Source organism: Acanthaster planci, linkage group LG20 (assembly GCF_054643075.1).
Source record: "Acanthaster planci isolate LZ-2023a linkage group LG20, COTS_SCS, whole genome shotgun sequence".
Classification (NCBI taxonomy): Eukaryota; Metazoa; Echinodermata; class Asteroidea; order Valvatida; family Acanthasteridae; genus Acanthaster; species Acanthaster planci.
Genome location: NC_141796.1, coordinates 2033830 through 2054326, shown reverse-complemented (window position 1 = coordinate 2054326; position 20497 = coordinate 2033830). Strand labels below are relative to the sequence as shown.

Here is a 20497-nt window from a genome sequence, read left to right as displayed (position 1 = left end):
TGTTTGTCCATACGTGTGGTCCGTTTTTATTCCTTGTAATTGATACAGCCACACAACAGGATTTAACAACATTGAAAACTAAAGTACAATCCATGTAACATTAATCGGCCATTCCTGGTGGATATTGAAAGATATCTTAAGGTTTTACACGTTCGTGGGGGCGGGGCGGACGTCGGACTCCACAGTTCTGGGGGTGAGCGGGCCATTGAAAAGGTACAGGGGTGCAACTTTTCTGGCTTTGTTCAGTTTTTTCTTTCAGAAAATCCCATGAAATCGTTCAGCGGCATTTTAGTGCCGTGTAAAGATACTTTATAAGCGTGATTTTTCATATGCAGCAAGGTATGGGACGGAGAGAACCCCCCCTGCTTTGTGTTGGTCATTGTCTCGCAGGAATCTTGGGAATTCCTTTCAGACATCTTGGGGGGGTACCCTCGGTCTCATTTCTTGCTGGGTATATGATTTTTCCGTTGCGCACGAGACTGCCTTTCTTAGTACATGGCCCCCCTTCCATCCTACATATGCAGAGTATAGTGTAATTTGACCAGCAGAATTACAAGCCGTCACTGCGGTGGCGCAACGCTCGTGGACAGGTGGTACGCGCGCGTTACATGCCTCTTGGACCAATAGGATGTCGTGATTTGCCATATGCGCGCGCGCGTCAAGCTGAAGAATGTGCGTGTGAGTGCGGTGCCACCGCAGTTATGGCGTTTAATGGGCTTAGTGTATAAATTACATCGTTAGTTCTCGGAGCCAACCTGTGCATATTTTGTGAACGCGTACTGATAGCCTTTGATCAAGGCGCCCACGGCGAAATGAAGCGAGGAGCTGGAGGAGACTACTATTATTATTATTATTTATTCATGCCAAAAATTCAATATACATCACAAGCAAGATGGGCATAGGGGAGACAAAAGTAATACGGAATCACTGTGGTCACAGACCTGTCTCCCCACATCAAGATGTGGGAAATTAACAAATTAATACACGATGAACCGCACGCACGCCTTTGGAGTTCTGCCCCACGTAGCTTATGTTTATCTTTACATTTGCTACCGTTTCGGTAGCAGATACGATACATGCGCGTGCAGGCGTCTCCGCCTCTGTCACGTATATTCGGTCCCCGGCCCCATAGACCGTGCGTCCATTTTAGTTTGTGTATTCGCGCATGCGCAAATGCGACATAATGGTCGTTGGCCTGAAAAATTATTCTAGCAGACGACTCATATCGGTGGTGACCCATGTGAGGGATTAGTAACAGCCATTTCCCTTGGAAAACTCGTGTGTGAATAAATTGCCAAGAGTCTATCAAATGGTGATATTTAAGCTTCCGGTAAGAAAATTTTTCGGAAAATAGTCAAAGAAAGCGGAAAATATCACTTTTACGACAAAGGATAATTATGAAAAATTATCGTTTTTTTAACCTAAATTTATGACTAATTTTCACTATAAATTCATATAAAGACTAGTAACTCTTACGAACAAAAAGTTAATCACTTCTAGGAAGAAAACCGTTCTTTTAGATTGCTATATACCGTAAGGCTATTGTGCCTATTACACACCCCATCTGAAAGGAATTCCAAGATTCCGTCAACACAAAAGAAGACACAATAGAGGGGGTCCCCGTTGCCACATATCGCGCATCAAATAAACTGACTTGTGCTCAAACTAAAGTTTTCACCCAAGCTTCAATACCCTGTAACAGAACATTCAAGCAGTCCAAGATTGAGACATTTTCTCATGCTGACACACCCGGTCATCAAATGAGAAAAACCAAGTCCCGCAACAACCCCCCCACTGGACAGAATGGATGCTCCCAGATGAAAACAGTCACGCCAGTCCCTTATTCTCCGCACCCATTTCTTCCCTCTCAGGGGAGCAACCATCCTTATGTCCGTCGTCGTTGACGTCCTGGCGCTGCTCTTGGTCGTCCCTCTCCGGTCCCGGTGATCGCGACCGGCTCCTGGCTTGCTCAGACTCGTCCTCGTCCCGCCGGCAGCCGGGCGAGCGGGACCGGTTCCGCTCTTGGCTGGAGGAGCGTGAGGGTGAATGGGACTGCGACCTGAATCAGAGGAGAAAATGAGCTGGCTTTCAGAGATTAAGCCCGGGGGTGACTGAAATATCTCCATCACAATTTTAAAAAAAAAAACTTCCAGGCATGCAACTTGGACTCTGACAAATTTCAAGGATATTCCAATCTTTACAAGATTTTGTAGAGTCTTTTCGATTTTCCGTGGCATGAGTGTGAAGTGAAAAACGAGGAAATCAGCTTTGTTTAAATAACAGCGGCGGCTAGGGACACTGAGCTAGTCGAGCGTAAAATGTTTGTGAATTATGTGCTTGTGAAGCTGCCCAGATTCCTTACAGTTTCACATCACATACCCTCTACAGCTCTGCAGCATTCCATCGCATTCCAGCAGGAGTAACAACGCAAGAATGCACGCTCTATCCAAACCTCAATTTGCAGAAGTCCTGCATTCGCTCTCTTGCAGATAAATCGCCAATTGGGATCAAACATCAGTTGGGCTCCCAGCCTCCTCTGTGTTGGACCCAATTTTTCCGCGAAGGCCGTCGGACGATTTTGAAGCATTTGACGATGCATCCAAGCCGAGGGGGCTTGGAGGAGGGCCGGGGGCTTAGATAACTTCCGAACCTATCATTATCTTTGGTTTTTGTCAATAACAAGGATTTAAGTGTAGTCGTGTCTCAGTGTCTTCCCAACAACCCCCGCCACAACTTTGTCTCAAAAATGAACAAGTACATGTGCATGTACTTGAAGACCCATCCAAATCAAGTCAAAAGATTCCCCAACGGATGTTTTGTAAATTGAAGAATGTTTCACTGAAAAAAAACCACGGTAGTTATTTCAGTTTTGGCTGGTTGAAAATGTAGGAGCCTTCCATTTCTCGGGCTCGCAGGCGGCTAACAATTCTGACCTCAACTGTAACGCTCATAACTCGACCCCTCCCTAACAAAACCCTAAGTAGGCTATGCTCATAGAATGGGCTTTTAAATGATGGGGACAATTAAGCTCACCGGCATGAATTTGTGGCCTCCTCATAAAAATAGAAGGCCACAATGCGAGCAAGCATAGTGCTCAGCTTAATTCAAATGGCTCCAAGTTTCAATGGAATGAGCACAAATCTAAAGTATCGTCATGTATTAAGAGGGAAAGCATTTATAACTACAAGCACACGGCAGCTAACAGCACAGTGCCCTTTCATGAGTGGATACATTTATTCTATTTATTTATTATTTATTTACTGGTCCTTCAATGTTGTTCCTGATAAAAAGGTTACAAATTGCCACTTTACCTGCCACCTCTATTTTGAGATTTCGAGGGGGGCTGGGCCTCATGGGAACCCCCAGACCGCCTCCTAGACCGGTTGTGATACTGCCGCTTGCCAGTGGCCATCTCGACTCGGACACGACTCCCCCACACTCTCCTGATCAGAAAAGACAAAAAAAAATTAATGGCAATGTTCAACCATTCTTCTTAAACGAGAAATTCGTAACCACAGCCTTGTCAGCAAATGATACAACGTAGGCTTTTCTCCAGACTTCTGAGGGCGATCTTCCACCACTTTCTGACAAAGACTGGTCTCTGAATCAACAATCAACTGGAGACTTGCGACTGGAGACTTGCGAAGGACTTGACTACCTCACTCACTGACTTGTACTAATTTTGTCTGACTGAGAGTAAGGAAGCGTGTGAGGGCCACTTGCAATTTTTTTTTCGAGTTGCCAGATAGTAATCGCCGCGGTGAGACAGTATCTCGACAAGAATTTTTGGGAAGTGGCTCTTATACGCTTCCGTATGAGAGCACATTTGGACAGGTTCAAAACGCGAAAGAAATGCCCAAAAGCAAAGTTCTGTTGAGTGTTTTTTTTTTCTGGTTTATGCATGCCGTTTCAGCTTTTCGGGAGCTATCGTAAGTAATTTTTTCCGGTGATGAGTCAAGGACTCCTGAAAAGAGTCCTAGGCACTGTAGCTCGCAAGCTTGAAGAAACCTTTAGAGAGGAGAGAAGCGGTTACAGTTTTAGAGGTGGGAGGAAAACCCAAGAGGGATACTCTAGGGTAAAAATCCCACGCAGTCAGATAGGGACTGAAAACCCAATCCACAAGTGAACCGAGTCGGGATTTGAACCTGGGACCACAGAGTTGAAATGCGAGGAAAGAAGCACCACACCAACGTGACTCTCCAACTGTGTTCTCATGCGACCTCAGTGCGTGCTTGATCGAACGGGTAACTATGTAGAAGGGACTTGATTGTGCTCGAACTTTTTCGGGTCGCAATCCACAACCCTCTGTGCAGTTCATTTACCTGCCGTTCAGCCCTCTCACGGCATCTTCGGCGTCGCGGGGGTCCTGAAACTCCACGAAGGCGAACCCCGAGCTGGGCACCACCGAGACGTCGTTCAGCGGGCCGTACGCTTCAAAGGCCCTCTCCAACTCATGCTTGGACGCGCCCGATCCCAGGTTGCCCACGTAGACTTTGTATGCGGGCTTGCTGTGGTCGCGACCGTGGGACATGTTTTTTCTCTCTTATGGAACGCCCACTCTATCCTTTAGGCTCACCTGCAAAGGTTGAAAAAACCATTAAAAATGGGGCAGTTAAAACGCAGACCACAAAAGTCAGATTTACCTGAGATGCCAGTTCCGACTATGGATCGTAGTGTTTGGTGAAGTAAGACCATGAACACTAGAGATCCATGTTATTATGTTTCACTTTTTTTCTCATTTTCCCCTATTTTACTTTTTTTATCCTAACCTACATATTATTAGGCCCTACTATTTGCCATCATAAAGTCGTAAGTCCTAAAATGTCAAATTTAGCAGGGAAAATATTGAAGCGCTTAGAATTTGTCAGGCCAGTTTCATACTAGGCCCAGCTCCACCAGGGAATAGGCATTGCCTCAATATACGGCCCCCATCAGTAAAATTTCGTTAATCAGTTCATATCTACCCTTGGACAAAGCGAAAGCAAACAGTACAAACTCCTATGGGTATTACAACAAACCATTTTAACTTAATTTAATTGTCCGCCCCGATCTGAAGTGCACCCCCAATCGGCGAAAAGAAAGACATGTGGTTACAAGTGGTTCTTGCACGCGTTCTGCGTGCACTCAAAGACCATATAGGCCGTGTCCAAAACGGGCTTCCAAAGCTACGGCTAGGTCTATTGTCTGCGCGTCTCCACGCATTGTCAATGGAGTGAAGACCTAGACCTAGCTCTAGACAACGGATTCAGACGCAGCCTATGCCGGAATAAATTAGTTACGCGTACTCAGCGTGCTCCGCGCCAAACGTGCGTAATACTTGCGCGCCTATGAAGTGAGTACCAAAAAACCACGCCCTCTTTTGTTCCTCTCGGAGTGGATATTGTCCAGGACAACCTCCTCAACAACTGAAGAACTTCGGATTATGCATACTACTTTTTTTGGGACTGGAGCTGCCAACTCATTTCACTGGTTGAAGGTGGACCCATCTTCTGACAATTTAAAACTTGGCAAGTCGATGAACTTTGAAGTTGCGCAGGAAGTTAATTGATTGAACCATTAACGTGAGGTTCTTCTACGAAGTTAGTTTTGTACAAACATTTCTTTGTTTCGAATATGTGTTTGCCGCCAGAACATCGATCTGCGGAATCAGGGTTAATAAAGCAAAATTAAAATCGACCAAAAAATTTCCTTGTGGCTGTTAACTTTCTTGTCATCGTCAATGCACTGCCTCATAGACTGATTTCACTCTGAGACATATCTTGGACTTAGCATTTCATCGCCTACTCCACATAGACAAAGCGTTGGGTCTATAGTTATACGCATGAATTTTATGGCGCCAATTTGAAGAGATCAGGGCGCAGCGTATGCATCACATTAGCGTGTTTGCATTCAGGATCCATAGTAGGATCAGGAAGCCAAAATGGGAAACCCTGAGAATTTCCATGAAGTAAAGGGCTGGTGTCCACACTGAAAACAGAACGAGTGCTTCAATAATCCTAGCTTGTATATAGGCCAATTGGAAATGATGGAGATTGTAGCCATCGATCACTGACGTTTGGGCCAAGACTCGACTGTGGCTGCATCCGAATCTGTTGTCTAGAGCTAGGTCTAGGTCTTCCCTCCATTGGAAATGTGGGACGACTGACTAGACTGCGCATCCACGCTAGCGCTGGGCCCATCGTTTTGTGCACATACACACACGAACGACTGACTCGACTGCGCATCCACGCAACCATGGATGCGAGGCCGGATAGAGTGGCCGTGTATTCTATAGTTGTACAGGCCCCTACCTTCTGTACAGATGACCTAGCCGTCGGGTTTCTTCCATCCACCAGTTGGCTCTTTCTGTCGAAGATATGCGGCAGGAATTTTCCCTATTTTGTTTGGATTTTCAATCAATTCACTGTCTATGAAAGACGACTGCACTGTTACTGGTATTGTTGCCATTAATCCAGTGCAGGAGAACGTACCTTCAGTGGCCGATTCGTTCCTGGATATTTACGGTTTGTTCACAATCTGAAAAGGGACATTAAAATGCAAAGCAAAGATTGTATAGCGCGCGCAGCGCTTTTTTCTTTGGTGCAAGGTCTTTGGCTACAATTCGCGAACCTGGTTCGTAAGTGACTTTGTCACAAAGGCGGATGCGCTCCAATTTCCAGGCTCCCACTGGACGATCGCCGAACGTTGCTCGTTAACTTCCGGTTCCATGGTTCCATGTAAACGGCGATCAATGCGTGTAACTCACAACGTGCAGTGCCATTGCGGTGGGCGTGGTTTAAACTGAAGTGCCGTCACACTTTCGAACAGGATAGAGCCTGAAAAGTTGACCTCTGTTGGCGCGCTTCCCGAACTCACGGGTAGGGAAAAAAACCTGCCAAGGTTTTGGAATTTGTAATTATGTTTTCATTCAGCTACTTCTTAAAAAATCCAACTCGGAAAAAGGGGTTGGAAAATATTTGCTTGAATATCAATTTATAGAAACTGAAAGATCACCTGACCTAAAAGAGAAATATCCCGCCAAAAATTGACCCATCACTTCCGAAAATACATACAGTCAAATGCGGTGGCCTCGTACGCAGATGAACCATGAACATTTACTGTTTGTAGTTTTATGGCAGTCTAATGGTAAAATCCGAAATAGAAACAGATCAAAATATCACTTACACATTTATTAATAACATAATAAACTTAAAGCAATAATCCACGTTTACGAAAGATTCTAATATCTTTATCTAACCTTTGCTGACAACTGCGTGATGTCACCTCAACGGAATATGGAACCCATCGACTGCATGCAGGTAGATAACTCTTTGTAACGATAAATAGTTTTTAATAATTTGTATTTACCCTTAAAACCAGAGGAACGGGCAATTTTTTTAATGAAAGAATTATTCAGCCCCACAGCCTTGGTCCCTCATGTTTAACTGTAGCTTCAGAAATGCAGCGGGTCGGGCCTGATGAGACCTGTGGTATTCATGACGTTGTCGATTAAAATGGGCACTGGGTACGGCCACTACGCACGCCGTCTTGGTAAAAATAACGAATAATCAAAAAAGCCTCATGTTTTATTCACGTTCCGGAAGCAAATCTTTAAACTTTCATTCTCGTGGCCCGAGTAAAACTTCATGAAAGACCTCTTCACTAACAAGTTCATAATTATGCAGGCATGCGCACAAATGGCCTAGGCGGCTAGCGGGCCATTGAAAATGTAAAGGGGGGTTCGACTTCAATGATCATTTTCTCTCAGGTTTTCTGACTTCATTCGATTTCTTCTCGAGAAAATACCATTAAATCGTTTTCGGTATTAGTTTCTAATTTAAGTGGATTTTTTTAGTGCTCTGTAAAAAGATTTTAAAATCGTAATTTTTCCTGTACGCACGAGATCGTCGTTTCTTAGTATGGTCCCCTTCCACCATAAGTATAGTATACATCGTTAGTGCTCACTTATTGTGGTCATGTTGCTATCAAAAAGGTAAGCTCTACTGAGTGGAGCACTAGTATTCCTCTTTTCGATTTGACGCTCCACTCAGCAGAGCTTTAAAAAAGGTAGCATTTGGTTCTTTTCCCAATGCATGAAGAGGTAGCATCACAATTTTTTTCAATACATGTACATATGTACATAGATTTCGTGACCATTTATGTGGTTCATATTTGTTTAACTACGGGGACTTCAGTCAAGCTCAGCAAGTGACTTCTCGTCGGAGAGATAGCCTAGCAAACCGAGGTACATACAGGATTTGCATGCATGTACATGTACTCATTGTATATTCTAGCACATAGAAAAATATTTTTCTCACACTTTGTCCCTAATAAACCAAATGTTTTAACTCCAGAAAGAGATAGTAATTTACATAAGCACGAGTGGTCAAGACAAAAATATAGTAAATCTTTATAATAAAATCACGCTCCCAGGCGAGTGGATTTGTTTAAACTTTAAATATGATCCCCAAGGGTGTATGTAAAAATCACACTGACATGGGTCTCGGTAACCATGTGTCTTTGACCATCTGGTCTCGACCACAATGGCGATTGAAATCGGAGGATTTGACCTTTTGTTGTTATGCGGTGATTTATTCTTTCCTTTGAGTACACATCACTAACTTTACCCAAGAATAAAGACATTTTAAGTTCTAATCTCTTCATTTTCCAGAGAAAAGATGAATAAAAGTTACACAGAAATAATGTTTGTACATAAAGTCGTACGGTCCGTTTTTATTATTCCTTGTAATTGACACAGCCAATACAACAGGATTTAACAACATTCAAACATTAAGTACAATCCATGTAACATTTGAGAATCGGCCATTCTTGGTGGATATTGAAAAATATCGGAAGGTTTCAGGTTTTACACTTTTGCAAACGCCATCACCAAACTCGTAAGAATCGTTACAGGATATAAACACAAGCAATGAAAATCCTCAGATATCTCAGTTAAATCTAGTCTTTCTTCCAAGACCTTGCTTATTTAACTTTCCTCTCCTCCTCGGTGTTGTGGTCTATCAGTCTTCACTCCGGTTAACACTCTGGTTGACTTGACCCGGTTCCATGATGCGTCTGTTTCTGTAGAGGATGGTGGTTTCGCCACCAAGTATCGATTGCCTAGGGCCAACCATGAGTAGAGCGCTTGCGTACTCGAGGCCTTTTAGCCAGGAATCTGTTTTTGCTTGGCACGCATTTCTGGGCCCGAATTAACAACAGCATCGCCTCTGCACTAAACACCGACGGCAACGCTCCACTGTGGCCGACTTTCAGAGACCAAAACTTCAAACTCGACAACTGAATGCAGTCTTCAGTTCTGTTCAAAACCAATTTAAAAAATCCTTATTTGCAATTCTACAATTCCAATTCTCAAGTAAAAAGAAAAGATTTATTAAACATTTCAATCCTCCTAACTCCACCAAACGATTTCATTTCTGTCCTGAAAGCAACACCATTTTCCTGCATGAACATAATCATCACAAATACTACTATTACATGTATCTACATGCCTATAACAACAGAAAGAAAAACCATAAAATCCACGAACGTCTTTGAGGGCAAAACTTCTCCGAAGTATGGAAGCCCTCGCTTTCAACTGCAGGCTCTCCGCTGCCAGCCTCTGGACTATACATGTACCGTACCAGGTTGTCGTTCCCACCGAGTTGATCGAAAGCTCCAGTCGGCTTTGATGAAAGTTGCCTGGCGGCTGAATGAAACTGCGCACTGGCTGCATATACCAGGCAAGATATGGGACGGAGGGGTACCCCCCTTACCTGTCCAATCCCTAACACATTCCCCTAGAAGTCTATAAAGAATTCCCAAGATTCTGATCAAACAATAACCAACACAAAGGTGGGGGGGGGCTCTCTCCGTCGTCTTGTGGCTGCAAGCTCACTTCAGATTGGAGAGCTTACATCTTGCCAGACCACCCGAGGGCCTGACTTTATCGATCAATAACACCTCCCAAGGCAGTCCAGGGTAATGAAAGGAAAATTACAGGCCCAAAAGCCCAGGCATCACGTGGCGTTTTACGGTGCAAATTCTTTAAGAAGTCCCGTCACTCAAAGCCTGCCATGGCAACTTATGAATCGTTCTGTTTGGAATGGGCCACATTTCGGGAAGTTGATCTAGTGACAAAATGTTCTCTACGAACATGTATGCCCCTTGTCATTTTATGTACATTTTTCTTGTTTCACAAAATAAAAATCAGCTTTACCACATGTACACGAGTCGATCTACAATCAAAGTTTAAAAGAACAACCAAAAATACCAAGCATCCGTTTAAAAATATTTGAGAAATCTACCAAATCCAAACAAATAAAAGTTCATCATTTGCGCCGGCTCATGCTTCATGTGAAAAGCAAAAGGTATTGAAATTTTGTATCTTCAATCCTTGGGCTTCCGCTATCTCGTCTACCATCATGACTTTCCCGCATGCTGAAAATTCACTCCAAGTACAAACTAGCCTTTACTCATTCATACATCTTAAAAGAAAAACAAAGGTACACTGGTCATTCCCTGGCTTTTGTCCAAATCTTGAGGCAAGACCTTGAAAATCAAGAACAAAACAGTAACATGCAACGACGTATGAAACAGAAAGTGCCCCAAAATTTGAAATGTTTGTTTTTCATTTAGAGTAGAGCCCTTCACAATAAGGGTGGACAATCCCAAAAAAGAAAAGAATGTACATTGGGCAAATTTGGGAGGCAACCATTTGTTAACTACGAATAAATTTTCCCTGGTAACCTCGTGCACAACTTTAACATCCTGGGTACTGGGCAAACTCAACCGCTGGTCGAAGGCACTGAGAGCGAGGCCAAATCTAGTCATATTCTTGGAGCCTAAAAACCCGCAGTTAACCATAGCAGAGTTGCTGGAGTGCATTTCACAGGTAAGCGGAAATAATTTCGTAATGCGCACGCATAACTAACTAAGGGTAAGCAGAGACTGATGACTGTAAGAACAGAAGGTTGGTCGTAAGCAGAGAACGTGGAACATAAGCACAGAATTCTGTGGATAAGCAAAGCCATCCAATTGGGCCCCAATTTCAGACAGACGGTAAGCACAGAAATGTGCTAACCGTTGAAAGTACATGTACCAGCTTGGCCAAAATAGGTTACCACCCAAATATGTCATGCGCTGAGCATGTTTTGCAACTGGTTCCCTGTTACAGGCAAATTTGAGGATGACTGTAGTGGGCTATAGCTTGACCAGCGTGGCCCAAACAATGGATAGTTTGGACCATCTAGTTGACCATTTGGAACTAAGCTCTGGGGGCATAGATGCACCGGTTATCGAAAGCCAATTTAAGCCATCACTGTGGAGGGAACCATTCACACAAAATAATTGTGGGAGATGCCAATTACCACGCACGTCATGAGAATTACAGCTGACGGCAAAATGTGAGCCACTAAGATTTTACAGAATGGTTCAACTAGGGTGATTCGATTTGTTACAAAGCACGTGACAAGTGGTCGAACTAAACTTTGCACCCAAGCTTTTTACACCCTGCAATAGAACATTCAAGCCTTGCAAGATCAAGACACTCCCTGATACTGACATACCTAGTCATCCGATGAGAAAAACCCACTCACGCAACAAAACCCCCCTACCCAACAAAATGGATGCTCCCAGACAAAAACGGTCACACCAGTCCTTTACTCTGCACCCATTTCTTCCCTCTCAGGGGAGTAACCGTCCTTTTGTCCGTCACCGTTGACATCCCGGCGCTGCTCTCGGTCGTCCCACTCCGGGCCCGGCGACCGCGACCGGCTCCTGGCTTGCTCAGGCTCGTCTTCGTCCCGCCGGTAGCCAGGCGAGCGGGACCGGCGCCGCTCCTGACTGGAGGATCGTGACCGGGAGCGTGAGTGGGACCGCGACCTGAACCAGAGAAGAAAATGAGCTGGCTTTTAGGGGACAAGCTCAGGGGTGAGATTTGAGGAAATCAAACATTTGTCAACTGAGAGATCTCCATCACAATCAAAAAGATTCCGGGTGCGCAACGTGGACTTTGAAAAAAACAAAATAATTCCCATCTTTACGAGACTTTGTACAATGTTTTTCAATTTTCAGTGGCATGAGAATGACGTGAAAAATGAGGAAATCAGCCGATACGAGGAAAAGCTGCATGCCTGACTTTATGAGCCACTCTGATCAAAGTGACAACTGACGAACGGCATGCGGCAACAACAAAATGACGTCTGAGAAATTTTCGGTCAACGAGAAGCTGATTGGCTAAATGTTGGAATATCGTCCGTCTTGAACCAAGAAAGAACTCCATTCAAATGTTCACTCTTAAATGCACAGATATGTAAGGGCAAGTCACACGAATACAGCCACAATCCTGGCCAAATCTCGTAGGGCCCCCTACCCCCCTGTCAATGTTTGGTCTCACTACATGTATACTGTCTGCGCTCCAGCTAAAGATGACAACATTGACCGGGGGTGTGGGACCTGGAATGGGTATGGCTGTTGACGTGTGTCCCAACAATTTTGTCCAGAATTGTCTGAGTTTATGGGAGGCATGGGACATTGGGACCTAGAGGGGAAAAACGTGGAAGGCACGCTCACCTTTCTTTCCGGTCCCGTGAGCCACTGCGGGACCTGGATTTGGAGTGGTAGTGGTCACGAGACCTGGACCGTGACCGGCGCTCATAGGAGCGCGATCGGCGCTCGTGGGACCGCGACCTGTAGCGTCGGTCCCTGGATCGGGAATGCGAACGACGACTCGAGCGGCGACTGCAACAGAGCAAAGACCCGTGGACTCATTGATCAACCCAGAATCAATTGGCACGTTATGTTGAAGTGTATGCTCATCTGAAACTAGACACTACTGCAAAGCTGGATGCTTCAGGACATCTGGACAAAACCAACATAAAGCTTTACCGAGAACAGCAGAAAGACCTACAAATTAAGACCTACCGTCTCCTTTCTACGCTACGGCTTCTAGACCGGCTGTAACGATCCCTTCGGGGTGGAGAACCGTATCTAAGAAAGAACAAAAAAACATACCAATCATGATTCATGGTTCTAATGAAAACTTTTGTTCCCCTATCAACCCTAATTGTATTCCGCGACCGCACGACTATTGCAGGTTTCATGGTACTTTGTGAGCACTGCCGAGAATTAACAGCAAGGGGCCTGACTTGGGATCACAGGCGCACACGAACACTGTGGCTAGGCAGTGTGGGATCATCACCTGAACACTGTTCCTGGGTAAATCTGTGGTTGGACCAAGGCCGGATTTATCCAGTATGCACAGAAGGCGCTATTGCCTAGGGCCAACGAAAACTTCAGGGAACTATCTATGAAAAGTTTGGAGGGCTTACAGAGATACCACACGGTGGTGCTCTCTCGTAACGTTCCATTTGGAGAAGTTTCAAGCTGAATGTTCAGCTGAGCATCATGACAGACTCCAGTGCTTGTCAGTGCCTAGGAATGAGTAGGGCCTATGGAGCCTAGGGCCTAGGTGCCCAGGGCCTGGGTGGCTGGGGCCTTCAGACCAATGAAACCTAGGTGCCAGGTCATAGGAGTTTGGGGCCTTTGGAGCAATGGAGCCAAGGACCTAGGTACCCAGGGCCTAGGTGCTCAGGGCCTAGGTGCCTCGGGAATAGTGCTTAGGGCCTACAGAACACTGGTGGCTAGGACCAATGGAAGACTGGTGCCTAGGACCTACAGAACACTGGTGGCTATGGCCTATGGTCCATTTAATTCAACCCTTGGCCCACGCCAGAGGCCATCCTAAGCGGTCCTAAAAAATACAATGTAAAAGGGAAAAGGTCAGATCCTACAACCCCCGGCATATGGGGTTTATAGGAATTTGACAGATTTTGGTAGACAGAGCCCAACGATTACCAACTACCGGTACAGTGTACATGTAGGCTGGGGCTTGGTTCTGCCTTGACCATTTGATAGTGGCAGATTTTGAGAGAAGCTTGAAGGTTCTTTGCAAGTGGCCAGTATTTATGGTCACAATACTGGCTTGCTTGAATAATGTTAAGATACATGTATGCACATGTATTTTCTTTCTGTTTTCTGGGGGTTTTCTTTAGTGTACTTTCTACTTTTTGCGGCATCAAGCATCTTATGGAGAGCCTAAGGGACAAAAAACCAAACACTTTTCCCCCAATACATAGAACTATGGTTTGGAAGCATGTGAGCACTGCTTATTTGTCGATCTTGTCACACAAATCTTCCTTGCGTTTTAAAAGTGAGACAGAGAGTAACACATTTGTGACAAGTTCCGACGGAGCAAACACGCCAAGTTTAACCCTCCTTTGGTTTTACAGCACAAACGTGCACAAGTGCCCAAGGTCACTCTCTTGCATGTTGGTGCAGTGCACAACACAACACAGCTGTGCTTCTTTGAGGTGTTTACCAAGTGACCCAAAGAGTGACTTCAGCATAGGAGGGTTAAAGTTGTAATAAATTACCTCTCCAAATTCAAGTATTTGTCAGAATTTGTGTCTTTTTAATCAATTAATTATGTAATTCTTTTTCAGGGGAGTCGCCATGCTAGAAGGTACATGTAACATTAAACTTAATCATTAACGCAACCTTCTGGTTTACAGGTTCTTGGGAACACGTCTAAACTGTCCCACTGTCGTCAAGTTGGAAAAAACGCCAAGCAGTTAGTGGGTGCAAAAGCAGTCTCTTTTTATACCTGAGAGACGACCTGAAAATGCATCACTGAACAGATAACATAAACAAGCCTTTTGACCTCGGGGTCGCTTCAGACTCAACACTTACTAGACACAGAAACACTAACCACCACCACAGCTTTGCATAGAAGCAAGGATTTTGCAGACTACAACAGAGCGCTGTGTTGCAATTCCGGTGTTAATGGACCAATTTGGGGAGGGGTGAGATTGGCTCCAAAATCTGGCCCCCTCCCAGGTTGGGCGATGGGTGGGATGGTTTGGTTGTCCGTAAACGCGGTCAGAAAAACAGGCCCAAGTGTTGGTTGCCGCAGCGTTGGCAGTGACAGCACCGGCTGTAAGGCATACAGGGCATGCCCAGTGGTGGTGTTGTTGTTGGTTGGTGTTGTTGGTTGTTAAGGTCAGAGGAGAAGACCGGGTGCTGATTGGACAAGAGTGGTCACATGGCGGTGAGAATGAGAGATGATTGGTTGAGGTGACAATATCATTATCCTGTAGGGGTCAGCAGATTGGATTAAATAAATTCCACGTTTTAATCAACACTGGAAGACATGTACACATTCCTATGTCTACTTGAAAACTGTATTGTCAATAATTTAATAAATACCTGGTACAACAGCAATACAATAAACGATCAGACTACTGTGGAGTTTACGCAGAAGTACAAGTTTTCAAATACAAATGTAAAAGAGCAAAGATACAAAGAAAGTCATAACAACGAGACACTTCCTGTTTGAAAAAAACATTAGCCAAAATTGATGGAATCCATTTTAAAACATCTACAGTTGAGGTCTGAACTTGAAGCCCCCACTTCAACATTTAACAAAAAAAGGAAAAAACTCTTTGATCTCAAGCTCCACTTTCCAAGACCAGGCTTTGACGAGTCCACCGAGTTAGAGATGGGCAAACAACTCAAGCCGATCCAAAGATGCAAGGCTTGCAGCCCGGATCATGACCTTGAGCTACAAGTTATCTCATCTTCAACAAGTCCGATCTAGGACTTTGACTCTGTAGACTCTCCTCCAGACTCCTGCACGGACTTGGAAGTTTGCTTTGTTGGCGTTATCGATGCTGGACAGCCAAACCACGACGAAAGGCGCGATGCGATGGCAGATTTTTATGTGCCGTCCCGTCAAATTCAATCTGAGTTTTCTCTTGTCCTGATCCTGTGGACCCGAGCGGGGTTCCCCATGTCCGATGCAGCGAGCAGCCTTTGAGATATCCGCCATCGTTTGACTGTGGGAGCAACAAGCAAGGGCTAGAGGTCTCTGCCGCATTCAGGTGCCCGAAGAGCATCTCTTTCACCCAATCCAACAAAAAATAAAACCGACTTCAAGAAATCATTCCCACGTGCCCAACGATACTCCAAGCTAACATGGTTGCAAAGTTGTCGTGGCAACAGCATCTTCCTGCCTCAACGCCCTTTGAGGGTAGCCCAATTACATGTGCATCAAAGAGCCCTCACAATTATCTTCTTGACGATATGAATCTTGGACCGCCTCGGTTCGTTGACACAAGTTTTAGCTGAGAATCCGGGCTTCTTGTTATCTGACAATGTTCTGTTTCCAAAGCAGTCAAGATCGTTACCATCTGACATCATCCCTGTTTGTTTTTGAAATGGTGCGTACCCTTGCACTTCATGACGACATGACTTCTGACGTTCTGAAGAAAATTGCTCGGATATCGTTGACTAGCCTGGCTCCATTTGGTGAGTATTCACAACCTAATCACATCCAGACCTATCACTACGGTATCTTTGGCTTTTGCCTTAAGAAGAACTTAAATGTAGCCAATGTTTCCATGATGCCTTCCAAATTTTTGTGTCAAAAATGAACAAGTACATGTACTTGAAAACCCATCCAAGCATGGCAGCAAACTGTATTTCGCAAAAAAAACAATAACTACAACAAAAATTTTAATGCACACACCCTTCTAAATGATTCTATGAAATTTCAATAGATTCCCAAATGGATTTTTTTTTTAATTGAAGAATGTTTCCCTGAAAAAAGCTGTCGGTATTTCAGTTTCAACTGGCTGGGCTTTCAGGAAGAATGTACCATTTCTCAGACTAGCAGGCGGCTAACAATTCTGACCTCAACTGTAACTCCTGCGACTCAACCCATCCCTAACAAAAACTGAACATGCTAGGCTTATACAATGAGCTCTTGCATTCTGTGGCCTCCTCATGAAAACAGAAGGGCACATTGCAAGCAAGCAGAGTGCTCGATGTAATGTAAATGGCTTCAATTTTCAACAGAATGAGTACAAAATCTCAAGACTCTTGTCACGCAAGAGGGAAAGCATCTTACTACAAGTATGGGGCAGCTACCGGAAGCAGCACACAAGTGCCCTTCAATGAGTGGAAACATTTATTCAGGCCACAGTTTATGTCAAGAGCCCATTCGTTAGTCCTACAAAATTGCTCCTGATGTCTTTAATGCCCTAGAGCAGAAAAAAAGGTTACAAACTGCGACTTTACCTGCCGCCGCTGTATCGATATCGCGATGGGGGAGGGGCCCCACGGTAGCCCCCAGACCGCCCCCCGGACCGGCCGTCATACCGCCCCTTGGCCATCTCGACCCGGACACGACACCCGCACACTCTCCTGATCAGAAAAGAGAAAAATTGAACGGCAATGATTATCCATTCTTCTTTAACAGGAAATTTATGGATCAGAACCTTGTTAGCAAAAGGTTAACCCTAACCCTCATAATTGGATCGAGAACGCTGTTCGCACTGCCTAAACGTAATGAGAGGAATTGCCAGAGGTATTTTGAAGGACTGAGGCAGCAGGCACACCTCCAAATAACATTTTCAAGACGAAAATCGGAGGATTTTGGAGATTGAGGATGGCTCCCAGTAAAATGGCCTTGGGGTTAGGATTAAAAAAACACCACAGAATTTGGAGATCATCAACAATCTCACTGATTTGTAGTATTTGTCCAACTGAAAGCAGATTTGGACAGCCAAAACATGAGGGAAGTGTCCAGGTGGACATCCCAAAAGCAAAATCCTGTTAGTGTTTTCACGCTGATTTTGTGTCTACATGCATGCCGTTTAAACTGAGTAAGTGCTATCGTAGTTGAATTTTTCTGGTATTGAGTCAAGGACTCCTGAAAGGGTCCTAGGCACTGTAGCTCGCACGCTTGAAGAAACCTTTAGAGAGGAGAGAATGAGAAGCGGTTACAGTTTTAGAGGTGGGAGGAAAAACCTAGAGGAATATTCTGGGTAAATCCGACAGAATCAGGTAGGGACCGCAAACCCCAATCCACATGTGGACCAAGCCAGGTATCGAACCCGGGCCACAGAGGTGAAAGGCGAGGCAAGAAGCACCACACCAGCATGACTCCCCGATTGTGTTCTCATGTGACCTTGACGCTTGTGTGATCGAAACTGGTAATTGTCGGAGGGAATCGATCGTCGAATTGGGTTGGATGCCACAAACAGTTCATTTACCTGCCGTCCAGCCCCCTCACGGCATCTTGGGCATCGCGGGGGTCCTGAAACTCCACATAGGCAAACCCCGGCGGGTTGCGTGCCACCCAGACGTTGATCAACGGGCCGTACGTCTCAAAGGCCCTCTCCAGCTCATGCTTGGCCGCGCCTGATCCCAGGTTGCCCACGTAGACTTTGCACGGGAGCGGGCCGTGGTCGCGCCAGTGGGACATTTTTTTCTCTCTTATGGAATGTCCACTCGTGCCTTTAGGCTCACCTGAAAAGGTTGAAAAACCATTAAAAATGGGGCAGTTAAAACACAGACCCAAAAGTCAGATGTACCTGAAATGTCAGTTCCAACTATGAATCATAGTTGTTTGATACAGTAAGAATTCCATATCATGTGTTACCTATTTTTCACTAACCTACAATGTAGCAATATTAGCCGTCATAAGTCCTAAAATGTCGAATTTAGCATGGAAAATATTAAAGTGCTTACATGTACCTTGAAAATACTTAAAACTTGTCAGACCAGTCTCATACTAGGCCCAAGACTAGCTCCACTGAGCGGAGCACTACTACTTCTCTTTTTCGAATTTTTTATTTTATCGGTCATACTAACGACAGATCCAATACAAAATTGGAAAAAGAAAAGTAGGCCTACGCCTAGTAATTTTCCAGCACCACTCAGTCATGTCACTGGGGCTAGCCAAGTGTGCCAAGGCCCAAGGCTAAGTAGCTTTGGGGCAGCGCGGACATCCGGGAGTTTCACAAATATACAGGTAGCAACCACACTGCAGCCGGTGAAAACAACTGCAACGAGCGCACGCGTACGTACAGATCAAAGAAAAGATTGTATAACCCGATCCTCAGACTGGCTGGTACGTGCGTACGTCGCCAAGATCGCTGTTTTCACTGGCGCAGTACCTGTCATTTTGCGAGAATCCCGGATGTCCGTCCTGCCCCATAGGGTTTGTGCAAAAGATGTCCAGTGAAGTCCGTGTTCGGAACTCTACTAAACGAACGTAGATCGTTCACCAATCACGACAAAAAGCGTGGAGTTGCTCTACATTTCCTCCAAAATACGTCGTCCACGAGCGTATTTGGTAATTTCAACACAGCATTTATTTATATAATTTGGGATACAAGGTACTTGTGAACAACATTTGAGCTGCCTTCACCAGGTAAAAATGTGAGAAAAACCGTTGGAAAAAATTTGACAACCTGTGCACAAGCCCAGTAGGCCTATGCAGTATGCGACTGGTCTGAAAAATTGTTTTTTCTCAGTAAACAATTTGGTATTTTCCCTTCTAAATTAAACTTTTCTGGACATATTTTTTCTTTCTGAAGGCTATAAGGTCACTGTAGGGAAGAATTACTGGCGTCCGTATATGGAACTCTTCCCTAAACATGAAACTACCTTCACTTTTGAAAAATGCCAAACACAGAGGCGTGAGACTTTGAGAGAGGTTTGAGACCGAGAGGTCTTTTGTTACAATACCAAAGTCGCCCCTTCACGCCCTACATGCCATATCAACGATGCACCGGTGCCAAGTCGCCCCCAATCACTACTCTCAATTTATTCACATACTTTTTCGGCCAAATCGCTGCCTGCTCAAAACGTAAATGAACTGGTTGGTTATACAAACCTTGGCTATATCAACAACACAAATATAAGCGCGTCCATGGGCTTTCAGCAGTATAAATGTTAATAAATACAAGGTAATTACCTCTTCCTTGTTCAGCATTAAGAAGTCGATAATGCTTGCACGCTTTCTAATGTAAGCCTGGCCAAGTACCAGCGATCTTGCTTGTGGGTGCAGACCACTAATTCAAGTGAGAATTTCTGACCAGCTCATTAGCATTAAAAGTGCCCCCCACAGTATCTTTTGAAAAAGCAGATTGTTTGGCCCCCAAAACGGTGAGATTGTGTAAATCGTTGCCAGGATCAACTTCCTGGGTCTTTGAGCTTTCACATGAGGGCAGAAGGGCTGAAAACTACGGTTGAAAAATGGTCCTAAGTGCCCGAGAAAGTTGAGGGTTGCCACTTGAAAAATGGCTGCAATCAGACTTCGGAAAAATCACTTTTTGGGGGGTGATTTTGTTTTGTGGGAATAATTAAAAATGTAATTGGTTAACCCACAAAAAATTGAAAAGAAATTGAAAGATAAGTGACCAGACAAGAATTTCATTTGTGTTTCAGAAATCTCAGGGATGTCGGCGTGCATGCTATTGGGCCCTGAACGGTGCTGATTTTACACTGTTTTCAATGGGGCTTGAATTAGTGGACTGGACCCTTGTATGCCAGGGAAAAGCCTTTATTAAAGAAATTTTCGCTGGTTCTCACCTCAAATTGTGCGCTTGCGCAGCGCAATTAGCATTGCTGAGGTGGACGACTGTTTTACGTACAAAAGAATGCACACGAA

The 20497-nt window shown here is 44.7% G+C and overlaps 2 protein-coding genes across 5 annotated transcripts in view; both read right to left on the bottom strand.

Moving 5' to 3' along the window:
• LOC110975508 (serine/arginine-rich splicing factor 5-like) lies at nucleotides 1-6569 on the bottom strand. The gene is made up of 4 exons (XM_022228054.2): nucleotides 6291-6569; nucleotides 4323-4576; nucleotides 3312-3443; nucleotides 1-2059 (listed from the first exon to the last, which is right to left on the bottom strand). The coding sequence occupies exons 2-4, from the start codon at nucleotides 4529-4531 to the stop codon at nucleotides 1828-1830; spliced, it is 573 nt and encodes a 190-aa protein (XP_022083746.2). The 5' UTR covers nucleotides 4532-4576; nucleotides 6291-6569; the 3' UTR covers nucleotides 1-1827.
• A 2110-nt stretch (nucleotides 6570-8679) lies between these two features.
• The window catches only part of LOC110975446 (uncharacterized), a 42679-nt gene continuing 30861 nt past the window's right edge, over nucleotides 8680-20497 (bottom strand). The window contains exons 1-6 of one of the 4 annotated variants that reach the window (XM_022227957.2): nucleotides 19802-19926; nucleotides 18093-18348; nucleotides 17116-17241; nucleotides 12901-12966; nucleotides 12550-12717; nucleotides 8680-11859 (exon numbers count right to left, since the gene is read on the bottom strand). In XM_022227957.2, the coding sequence (XP_022083649.1) occupies nucleotides 11637-11859; nucleotides 12550-12717; nucleotides 12901-12966; nucleotides 17116-17241; nucleotides 18093-18304 (795 nt within the window). In that variant the 5' untranslated portion in view covers nucleotides 18305-18348; nucleotides 19802-19926 and the 3' untranslated portion in view covers nucleotides 8680-11636. Of the gene's footprint in view, nucleotides 11860-12549; nucleotides 12718-12900; nucleotides 12967-14746; nucleotides 15058-17115; nucleotides 17242-18092; nucleotides 18349-19720; nucleotides 19928-20497 lie in introns of those variants that run through there. The other 3 variants (XM_022227958.2, XM_022227959.2, XM_087130591.1) reach the window with 3 other exon arrangements.